Source organism: Ictalurus furcatus, chromosome 14, assembly GCF_023375685.1.
Source record: "Ictalurus furcatus strain D&B chromosome 14, Billie_1.0, whole genome shotgun sequence".
Lineage (NCBI taxonomy): Eukaryota > Metazoa > Chordata > Actinopteri > Siluriformes > Ictaluridae > Ictalurus > Ictalurus furcatus.
In genome coordinates, this window is record NC_071268.1 from 21,582,225 (window position 1) to 21,600,876 (window position 18,652).

Sequence of the window (18,652 nt, forward strand, 5' to 3'; positions counted from 1 at the left end):
GAAATTCAACATGCAAACAAAAGACGGGGCATAGAGATAATTTTTTATTAGAAAAAAAAAACCCAACAATTTATTTCAAAGTATCACAATGACCACACATTCACCTGGCCAGGAGAGCCTACTACATATTACTTGAAATAAGACAATTAACAATTATTCAATACAATTACAGAAATTTACATTTCTACATTTACATAGTTTCTTTAAAAAAAAAAAAAAGGCATTTTAATGATGGATTTGTAGCAAAGACATGAGTCCATAGTTTTTGAATGCCTGTAGTTTAGTTTTGAGAAACTATGCTACATTACTGATCCTGCTCTGTGTTTCCTCACACATAAAGGCCACTGTGTTGGAAGTAACATAATCATAGCATTTCGCCAAACATTCCTATTCACTTGTACATATGCTTTATATCACACCAGCCTTCAGTTTTTGTTTGGTTATTATGTTATTTTCACACCTTAGAAACTGAGAACCGTCAATTTCTGTTATAAAGAAAATCCATCAATATATACCTGCATAAACTGGGTTCATCAATATCATACTTTAACTCAAATAGTCTTTTAAATCATTTCCTGGTTCTCATTCTTATTTCTTGGGCCTTTGCACAGTGTTTTATTTGTAACACCTGGGATTCACCTGATCAACTAATTATTAAGCCCTTGAGGAAACAATTCAGTTTAGGGTACCCACTGAACTGGAAAGTCGAAGAATTATGTAATGCTGTAGCATCAATTGTGTGGACTCTTTAGAGAAATAATAGTCCGAAAACAATTTTGTCCAGAGTAGCTACCATGTGTCTGCTGGTATTGGTCTGTTGCTGGTGGCTGGTTTGGTTTGACTCTTACAGTGTAAGAGAAATGCTGCATTTGTGTCTAGGTGTGAGTACATCAAATTACCATTCAAGTTCCAGTTGAAACAATGAAACCAGCAAGGAAACAAACTGAAAAGCTGACACCTTAATTACATGGCAGTTTATTTTCCAATTAACAGAAATCTGAATATGAGTACATAACAGAGGTAAGGATGCAGCAAATACTAAAAAAGAGCAGCTTTTAACACAAATTAGCACTTTGAAATTTTTGCACCAAAGAGTTTCTCACTGCAGGTGTCATGAAAACCCTCAAAATCTGTGAGAAAACAAAAAAAATCCCATTACAAATGTGATGAACCTGTCGATAGACTGTTTACAAAATGTTCATTCATAACAAAGTGAGAAAAATACTTTTTTTTTGTTCCTCTCATAAAAATTGCCACATTGAACGAGGCAAAAGTAGATCATACCACATGGGGTAGAGTTTGAGTCCGAGTGGCTCTCTATACAGTTGTAACTGAAAGGAAGGCATTGTGAACTTTGGCCCCTTCGGGTGCTTTCGCTCCATGCGTCATCAGCTCCTGAATGGTCATCCAGTTGTCCAGGATCTTCTTGTTGCGCTTCTTCATCATCTTGCGTTGGCTGAGTTCGATGATGCTGAGCTCTTTTCGGCCCTCGCCGCTGCTCTGCGGGCACTCTTTTAGACTATCGAGCCGGCAGCGCTGCATGAACTCACGCCGTCGCCGCTGTTCCTTGGCCCTCAGCAACTGCTGCTTGCGCTCTTCCTTGCTCCAGTAGCGGCCCATCTTCATCTCACTCATGGTGTCATCGTCCGTGGTCATACCACCACTGCGTTCCTCTTTGATCTTAAGTGCTCGCTCACGCAGCAGCCGGTCCCGCACTGGGCGCTTAGTGATATAGCGTGTGCCATCACTGCGCACCTTTACCTTCCACTCGAGTTTTGGCTCAGAGGGCTGCGCAGGAAGACTGAGCTGACATTGTGCATATTCTACAGCTGAGCTCTGCTGAATCAGCTGCATATAGCTCTGGTAGTGTGTGGCATGGGCAGGGATGTCTGCTTGCTGGTGCCTGGAGGAGAGGTAGGGGATGCGTGATCTTAACGTTCTCGCTTTTCTTGGTAAGCTCTCTTCCTCTGCTGGGGGTGTCTGCTCTGATTCAGAGGGGTTGCTGTGGTCAGGGCTGCCACTCGGAGCCCTTCTTACAGGAGGACAGAGGGCGGAACCGCGCCCCACAATCATAGTACTCCTTAGGTTTTTCTGATTGGTCAGGCTTACTAGTCTCTGCACAGAATGTTCTGGTGAACGGTCCATGAGTAGTGGTGTGCTGCGTGAGCTCTCTGCTGTGTTATAAGCACTCGAGCTGTCCTTGTCTGACTTCTCCGGACGTTCACTGATGTGGGCCAGCTTGCCTCGGTGAGGACTCTGCGTCACTTGCTCTTTGGCAGACCTGTCCTGCTGCAGTTCCCTTTTTCGGAGTTGTTGTGCCTGCATGATGCTCTGGCACTCCAGCTCAATGCTGCGCAGTTCTTCATTGAGGAGACGCAGCTCGCGCTCCATGCCGCTGCTCCCACCCTGTTCAGTCAGGCTGCACTCAATGGTGCTGCTGCGGCTATAGAACAGGTCGTACTCACCACTGTTACGGATTTGGCACTTTAGTTGCAGCAGCTGCTGGTAGCATTCACCTTCAGAACGTCCATCTTCTTCCTTTGGTGAGTCTTGGCTCTCCCGTCGCTGCCTCAGACACTGGGACAGTCTCTTCTGGAGCTGGGCCAGAACACTTTGCTCAGAGCTATCAGCCCCAGCACAACTCCTTTCCTGGCTGGAGGAGCAGCAAGCACTGCTGCCCATCACATCCTCCTGCTCTGCTTTCCAGACCTGAAAAAAAAAAAAAAAAAAAAAAAGAGTACGATATTTTGAATATAAGGTCTGTTTGCACGAGTATGCAGTAATTCTAAACTTCAACTTTTCCCCAAAGTTTCCCAAGTGCACCAGGAGGTTTTGGACCAAGGTGATGGAGCCGATCGCTGGTCTTCCTGAAAACGGTAGATGGGATTTTGTTTCAAGTGATCTCTGGTTCTATTGCCCCATGAACCACTCCTGGGGCCAAGCACGTACTGTTAATCTTGTCATGTTAGTTTCTATTTTAGGTTTGCAATGGGGCAGAAAGGCATGTTGTGGTCTGCAGATAAAATGAAACTCAAAGCAATAATTTCATGCTGTTTCATTTTCCAGATTTTGCACCCAGCAGACATAAAAACTGTCCAACTGATTTGCAGTGCAGAAAAAATTTGTCTCTGCATAAAAAAAACAGCAGTAGTGATGCCCTCCATCAAACAAGCCCTGAATTAATATTAGGTAAGAACTTATGTATTCAGGCCAAGTGTGAAAATGCTCTAAAAGTCTGCTTTATGCTACTTAAACAGCCTCTTACCATCTGCAGTTTCAATCAGAGACCATGCCTTGGCTTCAGTCTTGTCACAGCCTCTGCTTTAAAATCTGTCTTACTTCCTGTCACCGATCAGGTCCCAGTCTTTGGCCTTTATCTTATTATTGTTTCAGTGTTTCAATCTCTGCCACTGCTTCTCACTCATTCTCAGTCCTCTCTCTTTCCCATGAGCTCAATCCCACACACTGACTCCGTCTCTGTGGCTGCTGTCAGCTCAGTCTGTGTGACTCAGTGCCAGTCTCAGCCCCTTACTCATGTCACATTTCATCCCTTGACTCAGCTTTAGTTTCGGCCCTTAATCCAGCTCCAGTATCATATCCAGTTCTCTCCATCTGTCCCCAATTCTATCTTTGTCTTGACCCAATTTCTGCCCCAGACCTCACTCCATATACCAGTTCAAAGGACTCAGTCCCTTCACCCTACCACCACCAGTACTGTCCTGGGATCTGTGTCCCCTGCTGTTTCCCCTCCTGAGCCATGCATTAAGCAGTGTCATAGGACCTTTACCTTTTCCTTCTTTTATTGTGTGGCATTATCCTGTGTGTATTTACCCGTCTGTCTTCATCTTGCAAGGGTGTGATCACAATTCTAGATCCTATTCCTCAGTTCCTAGTTCTTAGCCTCCTGCATTACTAGTTTTCTAGTACCCACAGTCTGTTGTTTGCCTGTTTAATAGACTGCATATGTTTTCTGTTTTAAACGCAGAATGCCTGTTTGTAATCCAAGTATGGAATTTTTTTTTCAGTGATGACCTTGGCTGCCTTTGTATTCAGCCAAATACCATATATATATATAAAAAAAAGATGATCCATGACAAACATGCCCAACCACCACCACCACACATGTTTAATATTCTGTAATATTCCACAACCAACCTGCTCTTCCTCTTCTCTGACTGCTCTTTCTATCTCTTCCTCTTCTCTTCTTTGTTCTTCCAGCATTTCCATTTTGAGTTCTTCTAAAAACTCAGTGTGCTCATCATCCAACCAGGCCTCCTCCAACTGCAGAAATCAGAAAGATATTTACTCTATTACATAAACTGGGTATAGCCAAGCACTATAACAAAGACAAACAAACAAAACAAAGCATCATTCGAACCTTTATGAAAAATAGAAATTGCTTTCATAGTCTATTAGACTGTGCTTTCACGGTCTATTAAACTGTGACGGACAGATCGTGGTCTCGTACTGTAAAACAAGCCTGCGCATGTTATGTTTATCAAATTTTGCAATGCTCATTAGATTGCTCCAGGATAATAAACTTTGCATGTGGCATATAATGAAGCAGGCTCTCATATCAGATGGTCAATATACAGCACAGTGGCCTTCTGACCCTCTCCTTTAATTTCTTACATCAGCTCTCTGCCTGGTGCTCACTCATAAAGCATGATCCATATTTATGGATTCAAATTTATTATCAGAGATGCATTTAATTACAGGGAGAAAGAGAAGAGAGTCCATTAATGGTGGGATGAGCTCCGCTGCACTGGTCAGTCAGGGCCGTTCAACTTGGTCAAGGGTTTGAATTCATACAGTATTAGTGCACTATTAGTTTTTTATGGGTGACTGCTGGAAGTCAATTACACCGACATAGCAAGAAAATAAAACATGACCGGGTGAATGTGTTGGTGATCAGCATGAGGAGAGGGCAGGACACATCCTCTGCTCTAGGCATGTTTACTGGCAGAAATAAAATTAAATGCCAAGCCTTTTTATGCTCTGTTGAGTACTGAAGGGAAACACCTTTAAGAGTCTGAGGGTACATCAAATGAGGCTATTATGCTATCTAATGGTGTATAATTCTTGCTTTTTCTGCTATTATTTTCCTGTTGGTGTGGCGAGATTTATATATGTGTGTGTGTGTGTGTGTGTGTGTGTGTGTGTGTGTGTGTGTGTCTCCCCACCTGCACCTCTGGTCTGGCTACAAGCAATACAATATTTCTAGTGTCCTCACAAGAGAGCAGAGCCACTGCTTCCTCTCTGTTCTGCACATCCTGACCATTTATCTGTGGAGGAAACACAGCGATGGCCAAGATTAATCTCAGTCTGACCTGAAGACACCATTCATGAGGCCTTTTTCCCTATATAGAAGGAAGGAAGCACAATGAACAAAAGAGGGAAGAATACGAACAATGTATTCTGTGCGTCACAAATAGCCCACAAACAACCCAGTAGTAAATAAACTCAATCAAAACTACAAATCAGTCCCTTCTAAAATCCTGTAATAAATGCAGAAATCGTGAACTCAATGTCAAACACATTGTAATATGTACAAGGTAACATCATATTATATTGTATATATTAACAAAGCAGTATTAAACAAGTGCAGTTTTCCTGAACAGTTCTTGCATGCAGATCTTGTATTGCTACATATATTGTCATGAATAACGAATACCTATGACTGTGTGTAAGTCAAATCATTCACACAGCAAGTTTATGTGCATTTACAATATTTAAAGTGGCTTACTGACCTGATAATTCACTACAGTTTAGTCATAACTACAGCCTACATACTGTATGCAATAGACCTTCACTCTTTGCATTAACAAGCCCATACCTGTTCTCAAACCTTTAACATTATTGGCCTAACCTAATGTGTGCAAAACATCTCATTAAAAAAAAGAACCTGTAATAGCAAGGCAAAAGTAGCTCACCTGTCAAGCCTGACTATATTATCAAAGTTCAATTAGGAATGTTTGTTGCTTTAAAGGTGCAGTAGTCTAACTTGTACAAATATAGGTACAATATGTAGGCCTTAGTGTATTAGTGTATTATGTGGCTGAGAAAACCCACTTGGAAAACTGCATTACAGTCTGGAATGTTTGTTTATGCCTGGATATGCCTCCTGTCAGTTATTTTATAGACACTCCCCAATTCCCCTTCATTCTGCCCCATCTCAGTGTAAAATTGGCAAGCAACCTGATAATTCTCCTGAGAGCAAAAATGGATTTACTTCAAAGAAACTTAACAAGAAATGCAGCAAACCCAGAATGACTATCAGCACTTCTTTTCCATGAATGAGGAATTACTGTTGAAGGGGGTTGATAGAATGGCTTGCTTTACATTTTTTTTTTGCATTACAAATAAAAACAAGACACCAACAGCACTATTGCCCAGTCTTATAAATCACAATATGCCAAATTCCACATGTTTCAAGTGTCATAACTTGGCTTTCAAGCACTTGAAGACACAGAGTGTGCTTGAAAGTGATGTCATGACATTCATGGTTAATGATAAAGCTAGGTGAGCCACAGTTCTGGGTGCGGAGCTTTGTGTACATGGGTAGGAATGGGGAGCAGGCTCAAGGAACTGTTATTCAGCCTACGTAACTGTTAGCACCCTAAACTTTCAAATCTTAATAAATCTTGCCTAATGCTCCTTTAATGTATTTTAAGAAACCACTGAGAAGGCACTGGTCTGAAGGCACTGATGCAGAGCGTCATTAAGAAATGTTACTACACTCATTCAAAAGCCTTTTTTTCTTGCTGTAAGTGCTAGCAGTTACTGATGTTCAGGAGGTGATGTTTCCTTATTGCATATGAAGAAAAAAGCTCATGAGACAGGGCATTTGTGTTCGTGAGTGCTTCCTGCCTGCATCCACCCAGCCACACAATTAAGTGCCCTGTGACAGCCAGCGTCCATCTTTTTCCAAGATGAGTAATAGTGCAGTCATGGCTGGGATAACACTTTCTACTCTGCAAACCAGCACCAATCACTCGCCGACACACACACACACACACACACACACACACACACACACACACACAGGTATTCATTTACAAAGAAACACTCATTTATAAGCATGTGCATCCACCCACACACATTAGCTTGATACAGACTGAATTGGCTACCTCACTCTCTCCTCTCCACTTATAGCTGTTGTGTGGTGGGCGTTCTGGCGCATTATGGCTGCCGTCACATCATCCAGGTGGATGCTACACACTAGTGGTGGTTGAGAAGATTCACCCCCCCCCCCCCCAATACTATGTAAAGCGCTTTTAGTGTCTCCAAAAGCGCTATATAAATGTAACTGTAACTAACAGACTCATACGCCAGCCTCAAGGCAGTTGTTGTGAATTTCTATGAATGCCAAACAGGCTTGGTCAGGTCAGGACAAGCAGGACAGCGTTTGCTGTTTCTTTTCTGTCTCAAGTTGGTCCAGGTCAAAATGTTCCTAGAAGAAAAATATTTGACCAGCAAATTAGTTTTCTTACAGGAGTACTATTCATATATTTTATTTAAAATGTTAATTTTCCCCATTACAGATATAAATTCTGAAGGCAACTGGCGGCCCAGATACTTTACAGAGATTTATTTTATTTTTTTGTCAGTGAGCCAAAAGAAGATTACCAGTTAAGGTCACCAGAACATCCTAAATAGCTAATAACCCCATAGTTTCCTCTGGATCAGCAGAAAATGGATTAAGAATTGCAGTACTGAAACTGTGGTTATATCCAAAAATATCTACTCATGGAGTACAGAACCTCCAGAGAGCCTGTAATAACCTACTCGAAAATGCTCCACAAGGAGACATTAACACTTCATGTGACCAGCACAGCAACACTGCTCCTGGCTAATGATGCCAGGGAGAATTCATCCCTGCCCAGGGTGTATACACACACACAAAGGAAGGAGGAAAAAAAAGATCTCAAGTAATGACCCTGTAATGACCATTTGGAAAACTTGCTCTGACTCTGACTCTCTTCCTCTCTCTGCCTTAAAGACTTAAAGCCTCACTAAAGTAGGATTCAAAAGTGTGTGCTCCCCTTGTGGGCTGTCTTTGCTGACTCCTACACCAAGAGGGGTTACATGCAGGCTTAATGTACAGCCATTAAAAATGAAAGAGCCCTCTGACTGCGAGACGATGGCTGCCCTGCCAAAGAGCTCCTCATGAGTGTATAATGAGGATCGAGAAGTAACGTTACCTGCAAGATACGGTCCCCTTCCCGGATACGACCATCTCGGGCTGCGATGCTATTAGGTCCAATCTAAGAAAGAGTGGAAGAATGCATCATTGAGAATGAATAGGCATGAATTTCATAAGTAAATAGACACTTCTACCAGTTTTTTCAGTCTATTGTTCTTGTCTCTCAAGGTGAAGAACAAAGTGTGAGTGACAGTAATGCAGCCATACCGCGGCTGAAAAATCACAATAAATCAATCAGACACTATTGTTTTGAATACTGACACACACAAAAAACAAAAAACAAGCTGCTGAGTTGTGCAGTAGTGCACAACCTGGCAGATGTTGAAAGACCAAAGTGGTGAAGGATTTTTCGGTCAAATCGTGAAGAGGCTGTTGAACAAATCAAGAACACTCTCTAAGGTGCAGGCATAGACTCAAAGACTACTTTAAATAAAAACACATGTGCATGACCTTTGAGAGTTTACCACACGAGAGAAATAACAGGTAAACCTTAAGAACGTGAAAGAAAGGTTGCCATTTGTTGAAAAGTACATCAAATGAAGCATGTAGAGATCTGCTGCCAATTACGCCAGATGAGTGTGAGAACGATGTTCAGGGAGTAAAGTCAGTCTTAAACCATACGTTTAGAGTAGTTTAAAACTAGCGCATTGTAGCGTTCGTCTTATACCTCAGATGATTAAATATTAATGTGTAACATGGTCATAAATCAAACCTTTGTTGCACAAAATGATCAATAAATCACCATCACTAGCCAATCAGAAACTCAGTCTGACATTAATGGGAAATATTACATTCAAGATCGAGATGCAAGGAAATGATTATTCAAATAGCTTGTGCTTTAATCTACATTAATCTACATTTGAATAGGCTGAAGAACAGAAAAAACAAGTATAACATTATATTAACAGTAAAATGTTTTCAGTAGGTTGTGATGTGCATCTTTACTGGTGATGTGTACAAAAATTCCAGAAAACAGCCGCTTTGTTGCAGGTGAATCATTATAAATACCTGCTGCACATGGTGAACGTTTCACATTTTTTACTATATACAGTATGCAGCAGTTCCGAAAACTACAGGCTTTTCTGGATTGAAATATCCTTCCCTTTCACATGTATCTTAGCCAAGTTAGGCTTATGTCCATTTTGCTTTGGCACATAACTATCCAACAACTTGATCGAAGCATGATCTTCACTGTGTGATGAAAGCACACAAGTTTTAGATATCTTTTCACAAAGATTGACTGTTTTAGCCACCACATTTATGTTAAATTGACTCCTTACCTAATGTAATCTTTGTAGGAAGATTAAAAAATAAATAAACAGAATATTTCCATGTCATTTTGGTGAAATATTTATGTTTTCTTAGATTGGAGTTGTCCAAGTATTTAAATTACACTGAAAAACCTAACAATTTGATTGTCCTCAATTGCTCGAGTAAACTCGTTCGCTCAATTTAATTTAGGAGTAATGGGATCTCCCAAAATTTGTATATTTAGGTTAGTTAACTTGGTGCTCAAGTATAGGCTATTTAAATACAGGGTGTCCTCAAACAAGTAACTTTTTAGCAAAAAAGTAACTTCATTTACAAAACATCCTTTACATGATTGCCATTTCTTTGTAAACACACACAGAGTCATCTCTAGTACTCATGATGAACTCTTGAATTTCATTACACCGCTACCAGTAACAGACCAGACGAGGAGGACTGCATTTTGCAATTATCTACCAATCAGTGCATTAGTTCTCTTGTTGCCAGGCGAACCTTCTTGCATGGCCAATCATATAAAAGAAAGACCAGAGTGAGCTATTTTAATAAATCGTGGTTTTGAATTCAACTTGAATTCAAGTTTATGTATTTTGTAGGTAAATACGTTTAATGAATGAATTTTTGACTTAGTGGTATAAAACAAGTTTAGTCATGATTACTTAATTGTTTAAGTAAAAACAACATTAGGGTTTACAGTGTATAGGCAAAATTTCTATTTTATCAAAACCTATTTTAAAATACTTTTTGGCAAATAAAATCTGCAACAGTGACAGCCATTGTTTTTTCCCAGATTACCTGTCAAAATTTGTCTTTATTGTTTAACCTTTAGATCTTTTGTTAAAATTCACAAAAATACTCTGCTCTCATGGATATCAAACACTTGCAAACAAAACACAGGTTTTGCAACAATTATTGGCACCCTTTTAGTCAATAATTTGTGCTACCTCCCTTTGTCAAGATAAAAGCTCTGAGTCTTCTCCTATAATGTCTGATGAGGTTGGAAAATACATGGCAAGGGATCTGAAACCATTCCTCCATACAGAATCTCTCCAGATCCTTCAAATTTCGAGGTCCATGCTGGTGGACTCTCCTCTTCATTTCACCCCACAGACCATGGCAAGACCTTGATTTTGTGGTCAGTAAACCCTTTTTGTGTTGATTTTGATGCATTTTTTGGATCACTGACCTGCTGGAAGATCCAACCATGGTCCATTTTAAGCTTTCTGGCAGAGGCAGTCAGGTTTTCATTTAATATCTATTGATATTTGATAGAGTCCATGATGCCACACACACACACACACACACACACACACACACACTACTAAATCACTTTCAGAAGGCACAAATCGCCCAAAACAAGCACTATCTGAGCATAGCTGCGTTACAGGCCCGGAAGCTTGACCAGTGAAGCTACTCTGTCTATGGGTTGTAGACTTCAGGCAGTGTGTCACATTAATTCTTATTTAAGTTTCACTGCCTATAAAGGCTTGACTGGTTCCCCAGTTTAGCCATCCCATAGATCCACTGTCACTAATGATACTAAGCAAGTGGGCAGGCCCATCTTTCAGAGGCTAATCAATTCTTGTCTTGCCTCATTTGTTTCACTCTGTCCAATCAAGGCGCATCTCCAGAGATGACTGACAATTGGAGTGTTCCATCTTCATAACACTCCAGGCCTTCTCAGAGTCGCAGCTCTTTAGAAAGATTACCTGCCACCCTGTGTGTGTTCATTCTGACACGGCCATCCTGCCTTTAAGAGATACCACTGATATGTACTGCTGATCTGTTAAAGCAGCCTCTCAGCTGTAGCATTCTGTCTTGTAGATAGTCATCTAGAAAGACTATAAATGCTATCTCATTCAAGGGCTCTGACCTAAAGATTTATCACCGTACAGAATTATAGTGGCTTGTTTCTGCAGTTCATCCTTAGTTCTATATTATGACTACTATAGTTTTTGTTCTCGTATTATTTTAACAAATGAATAACTTTGCTGCCTTCAACATGAATATCCTTTTCTCATAAAATGCATTACAATACAGTTACTAGGATCCCACTTTCCAGTTTTACAACCTTGTGAGAAAAGGCTTTACATCAAGGGCAGCTATAATATGGCACATAGAGCAGGCCATGGTTCTGCAGTCTTCAATTTTATGGAGTGAAGATTTTAATAAACCTGTAACCACTGACTGGCTCTGACGTATCTATATTCAGTGCAAGTTTCTCTTAGAGCATGTTGCAGCTCTGATGCAACTTCAAACGAACCAGTGGGTAAGTGCGACAGAACAGAAACGTGGGTTTTGATGCTAACAAGTGTGAGAAAAAGCCTCTAGACCAACTCTTACGCACACATACCATGATCATTGGAGAGAAACTTTTGTCATGTTAGTAAAGCTCTGTATAGGTCGGTTCCTTTTCTAAAACAGATTATTGTGGACAAATCAATTAAACACTGCATATGTAGTGCAGTGAACAAGTATTTGCTCTCTAGCTCATTGGAGCTGAAATGATCTTATAGTGAAGCAATCTGGATATTTATACAGAGATGCCATTATTGCATAATTCTAGCAGGCAGTGGACAGGACGGCTCCATGCTAACAGCATAAACGATACTTGTCTCTTGATACAGACATTCAGAATACTTGTTTGAAGGATATTCTACCTTTTTATATACAGTTAACCAATGTCATTTTCCCTCCCTGAGCTTCAAACAGACTGATAGCACATAGACTAATTGATCACATGACATCATCTAGTTGGCTGCGTTCGGTCGGTTGGTTCTGGTGGGTAGAAGTATGCAGAGGTGACATGTTTTTCCCCCAAATATTCACCAAGCATCAATAAAAAACAGCCAGTCTTGCCTTCTTCTTACTATTTACTCACAAGACTGAAGCTCACGAATTCACAACTCAAAGCTAGACAATCCAAATGTTATGGTAAATGATACAGCAAAAGTGTAGATGTTGGCAGTTCTGTTTATATCTTTATTAAGATATTTGTTTGCCCACATTTCAGGGGACAACATTTGGATGAATTAATCACAAATAAAACCAGCTTGTGTTTTCTTCATTTTCTTCAGTCTTGGACAGGGTTGTCTTTATCTCATCTGTTCATAAATCTTTCCCAGGCAATGTAACCTGGCCAGTGTGTTTTATCAGTGGTTGCATTGAAAGTGCATGTAGTAATGAGTTAATACAAAATTGGTGCATATTTGTATGCATAATAAATCTGTTATTGTAGCACAGAAAACAGAGAGACGAAGCAAAGCATTGCATGTTATAAAGACAAATTTGGTTGCTTACAATGAGAACCTTGAGGATCATTTGTGGCAATATTACACTGAAATATGTCTCACACTGCATTATTTTTCTTTTGCGCATTGTTTAGGTTTAGTCCCAGATATATTGGTATACTTCCCTGCTCAAACAATCAGTGTTTGCCCAATGCACAGCACAGCAGATTCACACAATGTGTGGTTAAGGATTTGCACATCAGTTCCTCTGTGAGAGATACAGCTCTACACAAGAAAACCCTGGCAAGTCATGAACTGCATGCAAGCAATGTCAATAAACTAAACAGGCCACCAAGAAAATCGTGTTTAGCACACTTTTAGTCTGAATACGGAAAACTTTTCCTGCAGATTCACTGCCATATCTTTTCAACTTTGAACACAGCTCCTCTGAGGTCACACTGCTCTCATTTTTACTAGACTCTTTGAACATATCTGCCCACCTCCTAGACTGTTTTCTTGATATGGATGATTGAAAGCATTTTGGAAGGATGCTATTCTGTACAACCAATTCTAGAAACTGGAATGCTTAACACAACAAATATTACCTTAAATGGTTTGCATGGTTTTATATTTATAAATTCATTGGTTCCAGGTGAAACCATGACAATAGTTACCAAGTACTCCTGCCATAATTATGACAACATTACACAAATAAAACAAGTTGTATAACATAACTTTCATGCTAACGACTGTGCATTTTGCAGTAATTTACTGGCAACAGGGTTGCCAATAATGTACTGTAAAAATTATATAACAATAAACAACTGTAATCATATGCTAAGGTTATGATTAAGGGTCTGATTTGCAGATCAGAAGATCATGTGTTCAAATCCCAGCATTGCCAAGTTGCTATGGTTGTGTCCTTAAGCAAGACCCTTAACCTTCAGCTCAATTGTAAGTTGTTTTTGTTTTTTGTTTTTTTGTTTTTTTAAGCATCGGCCAAATGAGCAAACGTACTGCATTATGTGTTATTGTATACTGTGTAAGATATTATAGTACTTTACTGTAAATACTGTATGTTTAGATAAATATGTATTGTTGCCTGTTGCCAGTAAATTACTGTAAAATATACAGTTATACATAAATAAAAAAATATATATATTAAATATATATATATATATTAAAATATTTTTTAATAAAAAAAATATACAATTTTACATTGTACAGTATCATTCATATTATTCTACTACTGTGCTGTTAAATCTGGCACATTTTTAAGAATAAATAAAACACTATACAGTCATATTTATCAGTCTAAGCACTTAGTTGGGCATCAGACTCAGATATGACTTTTGATTAAGATATATTTACAACGGGTGTGTTCTCTCATTTACATGCTACCCACATGACTCTCAGAATAGGAATAATAATCAGAGGCATATTTCTCTTTGTCAACATCACAGAAATCCTCAAAGAGTAAAAAAACAAAAAAAACAAACATGCTCCCTTGCTGTGATATGCATCAGATTTCATAAATAATTAATGAACAGCATTATTACCAGGAGTTTACAAAAAAAAAAAAAAAAAAAAAAAAAAAAAAGGCTGAACTGTGTTTGGGCATTTGTTTTGTTTAAAGATATGCAACCAGTCACAGTAGAAAGCTGAAGAAATACTGCATTGCTTTCTGCACACCCTTATACAGTACAATATATAATATGTCTATTTTAAGCCCCAAAACTACCATTAACCCCTTAAACTCTCAGGAGCTGACAGGAGTACATTCCTTATTCCTATTCCTTAACACCTAACTTTCGTATTAATTTCAGTGTAGTTACTGAATAATTCATACTTACTGAAAAATATAGTTTAAGATGAACAACTTAATAACAAGAAGAGACCCTTAAGGGGGTAATCATGAATCATGAATCGTCATGAATCATAATGTGCTTTTAGCAAAGAGGGACAGAGCTTGTTGATGCCTATTGTTAGACTTGCATTGTGTTTTGGGTATGAGAATAATGTTAAATGATTGAATATGGTAAAAAAAAGAAAGAAAAAAAGCTCACCTCTGACACATAGATGGCAACGTCATCTTCATCGTCTGTCCTGTAGCAGAGAGTGAGGCCGAGCTTCTCCTGACTGTTCAGGCGGCATAGCTCTACCTCCTATATGGTGAAAACAATCATTGGACATTACCCCTACTGTTATTACACTTACGTTAGTAGATACATAGATAGTTTGTGAACCCTTTAGGATTTTCTATATATCTGCATAAATATGACCTAAAACATCATCAGGTTTTTCCTAAAAGAAGTCCTAAAAGTAGGCAAAGAGAACCTAGTTAAAAAATGAGACAAAAATGAACACGATCCAATATTAGGAACGGGCTAAAATTCCTCCAAGCCGATATACAGGACTGATCAACAGTTACCAGACATGTTTAGTTGCTGTTATTACTGCATAAGGGGGTCACACCAGATACTGAAAGCAAAGCTTCACATACTTTTTGCCACTCACAGATATGTAATATTGAGAACATTTTCCTCATTAAATAAGTGACCAAGTATAATATTTTTGTCTCATATGTTTAATTGGGTTCACTTTACTTTTAGGACCTGTGTGAAAATCTGATGATGTTTAGGTCATATTTATGCAGAAATATAGAACATTCTAAAGAGTTCACAAACTTTAAAGCACCACTGCACTTAAAAATGTTATATAAGATTTACACCAATAACTATTACAAACAATAATACAACAATGCAACCTACTACAATTATACATTCATAAGTAAACCATTTATAAGTTGTGTTTTTCTCCTTCAGTGACAGTGTGTAAGTGTGTTACAGTGTGTTTCCTGGACTTCTAAACACACTGGTGGACTCAGTTTGGTTTCCAATATTAATGATTACTTTTTTAATAAACTGTAGTTATAATATGACACGTTTATTTATTCGGGCAGTGATTGCTGTGCAGATGAAAAATTCATTGGTTGCTCCACGGTAGAGATATTAAGAGTGAGCTCGGTTAAAATCATAGCATCACTAACAATAACAGGCAACTTCACCTGAGAACATTTCAAATTTGAGTGACAGGCTTGTGAAACTGTAATCAATTTCACAATATTTACAGTTTGACCTTGTAATGTTTAATCATGCATTGGAGTGAATGTTCTTTGCAAAATCCAATGCATCTTAAGAGAAGAAATTACACCAATGTCAGAAAACATTAGTTTCAACCTTGAAGAGGTCTCAGGATCTATGTGCTGGAGCTTTACTGGGCAAAATCAAATACATAATCCAGAAGTCAAGGTTGTATGGAGCACAATGGTAAAAACGCAACCTAGCATGAAACATGAACACAATGGGCCTCAAGGAATGAGGCAAAAAAGCATTCACTCAATATAAAGCTCAGAACTTACACACACTCAAGGGTCGGCAAGACATCACAATAATTGCTCATTTGAGATTACTTCATATACTGTGTAAACAGGAAGTGCTTGCAAAGTAGTTCAGAATTTCAGGAGATGTAATATGACAGGTTGACGTGACAGGAGTAAATTATTTATAATAATGTTTATACAGGGGAAATGCCCAGGCGCATACTTATAGCACTGCTGAAGACATGAGCTGTCTTATTCAACCAACATAACCAACCAGATACAGATTACACGCCTGTTACCTGTATTATTAATTTATTATTACTGCAATCTTTGTACTACTATATACTGCTCAGTATGATATAGTACAAATCCACTGTTTTAATATCAACTCGATCACACGTAAAAAACAAGATATATATATATATATATATATATATATATATATATATATATATATATATATATATATATAAGAATTCAAATTTACATAGATGAGTGAGAAGGATTAATGGATTTCAAGCAGAAGACGGGCTAAGACATCTTCATATTTCCGTTGAGACGTTAAACAGTGGTCCTGACTCTCTGTGGCCATTAAAAATTTCAGGACACTTCTCGTAAAGAGTATGACCCCGGAGTCCTGGCGAAATTCCCCCACTGACCCTTCTATAATGGCCCCCTGATAATCTCCATCCCTGAATTAGCTACATCACTCTCTCTCCTCTCTACTAATAGCTGGTGTGTGGTGGGTGTTCTGGTGCACTATAGCTGCTGTCACATCATCCAGGTAGATGCTACACACTGGTGGTGGTTGAGGAGATTTCCACCATACATTGTAAAGCACTTCGAATGTCTAGAATAGTGCTATATAAATGTAACTGTAACTAACTAACTGTAACCAAGACCTACAATTGGATTGTGGAAATTTTAAATTTGTAAGTAAGTTGCTGTGCAGGGGGACCGCTTATGAAGTAAGAATTTCACTAAGCAGTATTTGGTACAGGCTTCCTACTGCAAGTATTCCAAGTAGCAGAGTGAGCCTGCTGCTGCATGTACTGCCAGAGGTCACTTACACGTCCTCTTCCTTCTCTCTTTGTATTCATCAAACAGTGGTAGTCCGTCACAAACTCACCAGTCCAGGCATCTGCACAGCTAATTACCCCCCTGAGCAGTAGGCCAAAAAGGAAGGCAACTATATTGTCAGGCTTTGTGTCTCAATTTTTTTGATGCACTCCAGCAGACATGCTCTCAGATCTTTAATTGAACACTTCTCCAAGTGCTAGGCTACTGAAGGGAGTAAGGCACTGCAAATAATTCTATCAAAACCAATGGGAGACGATATGCAGGGATAAAAATGATACACTGGGAGGTTTTTCTATTATGTTTGCTGAGCTTTAATCTATCACTAATGCAGTCAGTCATCATACTTTTGTCTTTCAATAATAATAATTAGAAAAATATAATGGATGCCACAGCACTGTGTTTAGTATCATAAGTCCAACAACACTGGCATGAGATAAAAACCAAACAATAATTATACGCAAAACTAATTAGTGATATTGTTCAATAAGACAATGATGCTCTATTAATTTTGATTACAGATAAGTCACAAATCTATCCGTTCTAATAAAAGTCAGTGTATTTTATGTAATGAGAGAAAACACAAAGCGTAAACAGCATTGGCAGCCACATTATCAGCTGCAAACACCTGCAATTCAGGCCTTAAAAAGGAAATTCCTCATACAATGTGTTTCCTTCTCCGGGGGTTCGCAGTGTAATACACGTATTGTATTATTCCCCTCAGTGGCTCAAATCTGAAAGCATCATCTGATCTCTTTTATACAGTCTCTTTGCAGAACATTCTTACTCCTGTTGCGTCCTGCTCGCTATGATTGCATTTTCTAGGTGATTCCAAGGGTCAGGGAAGCAAAGAGACAGAGAAGATGAGAGGAGTTGAGACGATGGTAAACGAACGTGTGTGTTGGAGAGATTAGATGAGGTGACTGCCCACCGTCAAATTGCGCTGGATGTTGTCATAACAAGTGTGTATTTGCAAGGTGGTAATGTAAAGAACAGGTTAGGGATTGGGGGAAGTAAGAGGAAGAGAAGAATAGTTCCTCTTCCTTATCAGCAGACTGAAGGGCCTGGAAATGGAAAATTCCACACTTTATTTCAAAACTCGATGGCACACTTTTAAATGCTGGAAATAAACAATAATAATAATGGTCTATCGTTCAAGCAACTTTTAAGTGACTGTATTAAACCTTTTCTTTCCCCCTAATGGAAATGATAGCATAGACTGTAAAACCTCAAAAACTAGCTTGTAAGTCTCAAATCCCTCACACAGATTTTCTGGAAATACGCTACTTTAAGTGGACTACTCTCTCTCTCGCTCTCTCTCTCTCTCTCTATCCACAAATATTCCTATTGACATGGTAAATGTAGATACATTTGTACAACATGAAATACAGTAAAAGGAGAATGTACAATCTAATAGGATCAGTTAATAGAAATGAGCTGTGTAGATCAGCACATAATTCATTTACCCTGCCTTAATGAAAGCAGCAGGAG

At 39.0% G+C, this 18,652-nt stretch overlaps 1 protein-coding gene across 1 annotated transcript in view; it reads right to left on the bottom strand.

The window, feature by feature from the left end:
• Positions 1–233: 233 nt before the first annotated feature.
• pdzrn4 (PDZ domain containing ring finger 4) overlaps positions 234–18,652 on the bottom strand; it is a 53,958-nt gene continuing 35,539 nt past the window's right edge. The window contains exons 4-8 of the mRNA XM_053641772.1: positions 14,769–14,867; positions 8,205–8,267; positions 5,184–5,285; positions 4,156–4,281; positions 234–2,709 (exon numbers count right to left, since the gene is read on the bottom strand). Of these exons, the coding sequence (XP_053497747.1) occupies positions 1,318–2,709; positions 4,156–4,281; positions 5,184–5,285; positions 8,205–8,267; positions 14,769–14,867 (1,782 nt within the window). The 3' untranslated portion in view covers positions 234–1,317. The remainder of the gene's footprint in view (positions 2,710–4,155; positions 4,282–5,183; positions 5,286–8,204; positions 8,268–14,768; positions 14,868–18,652) is intronic.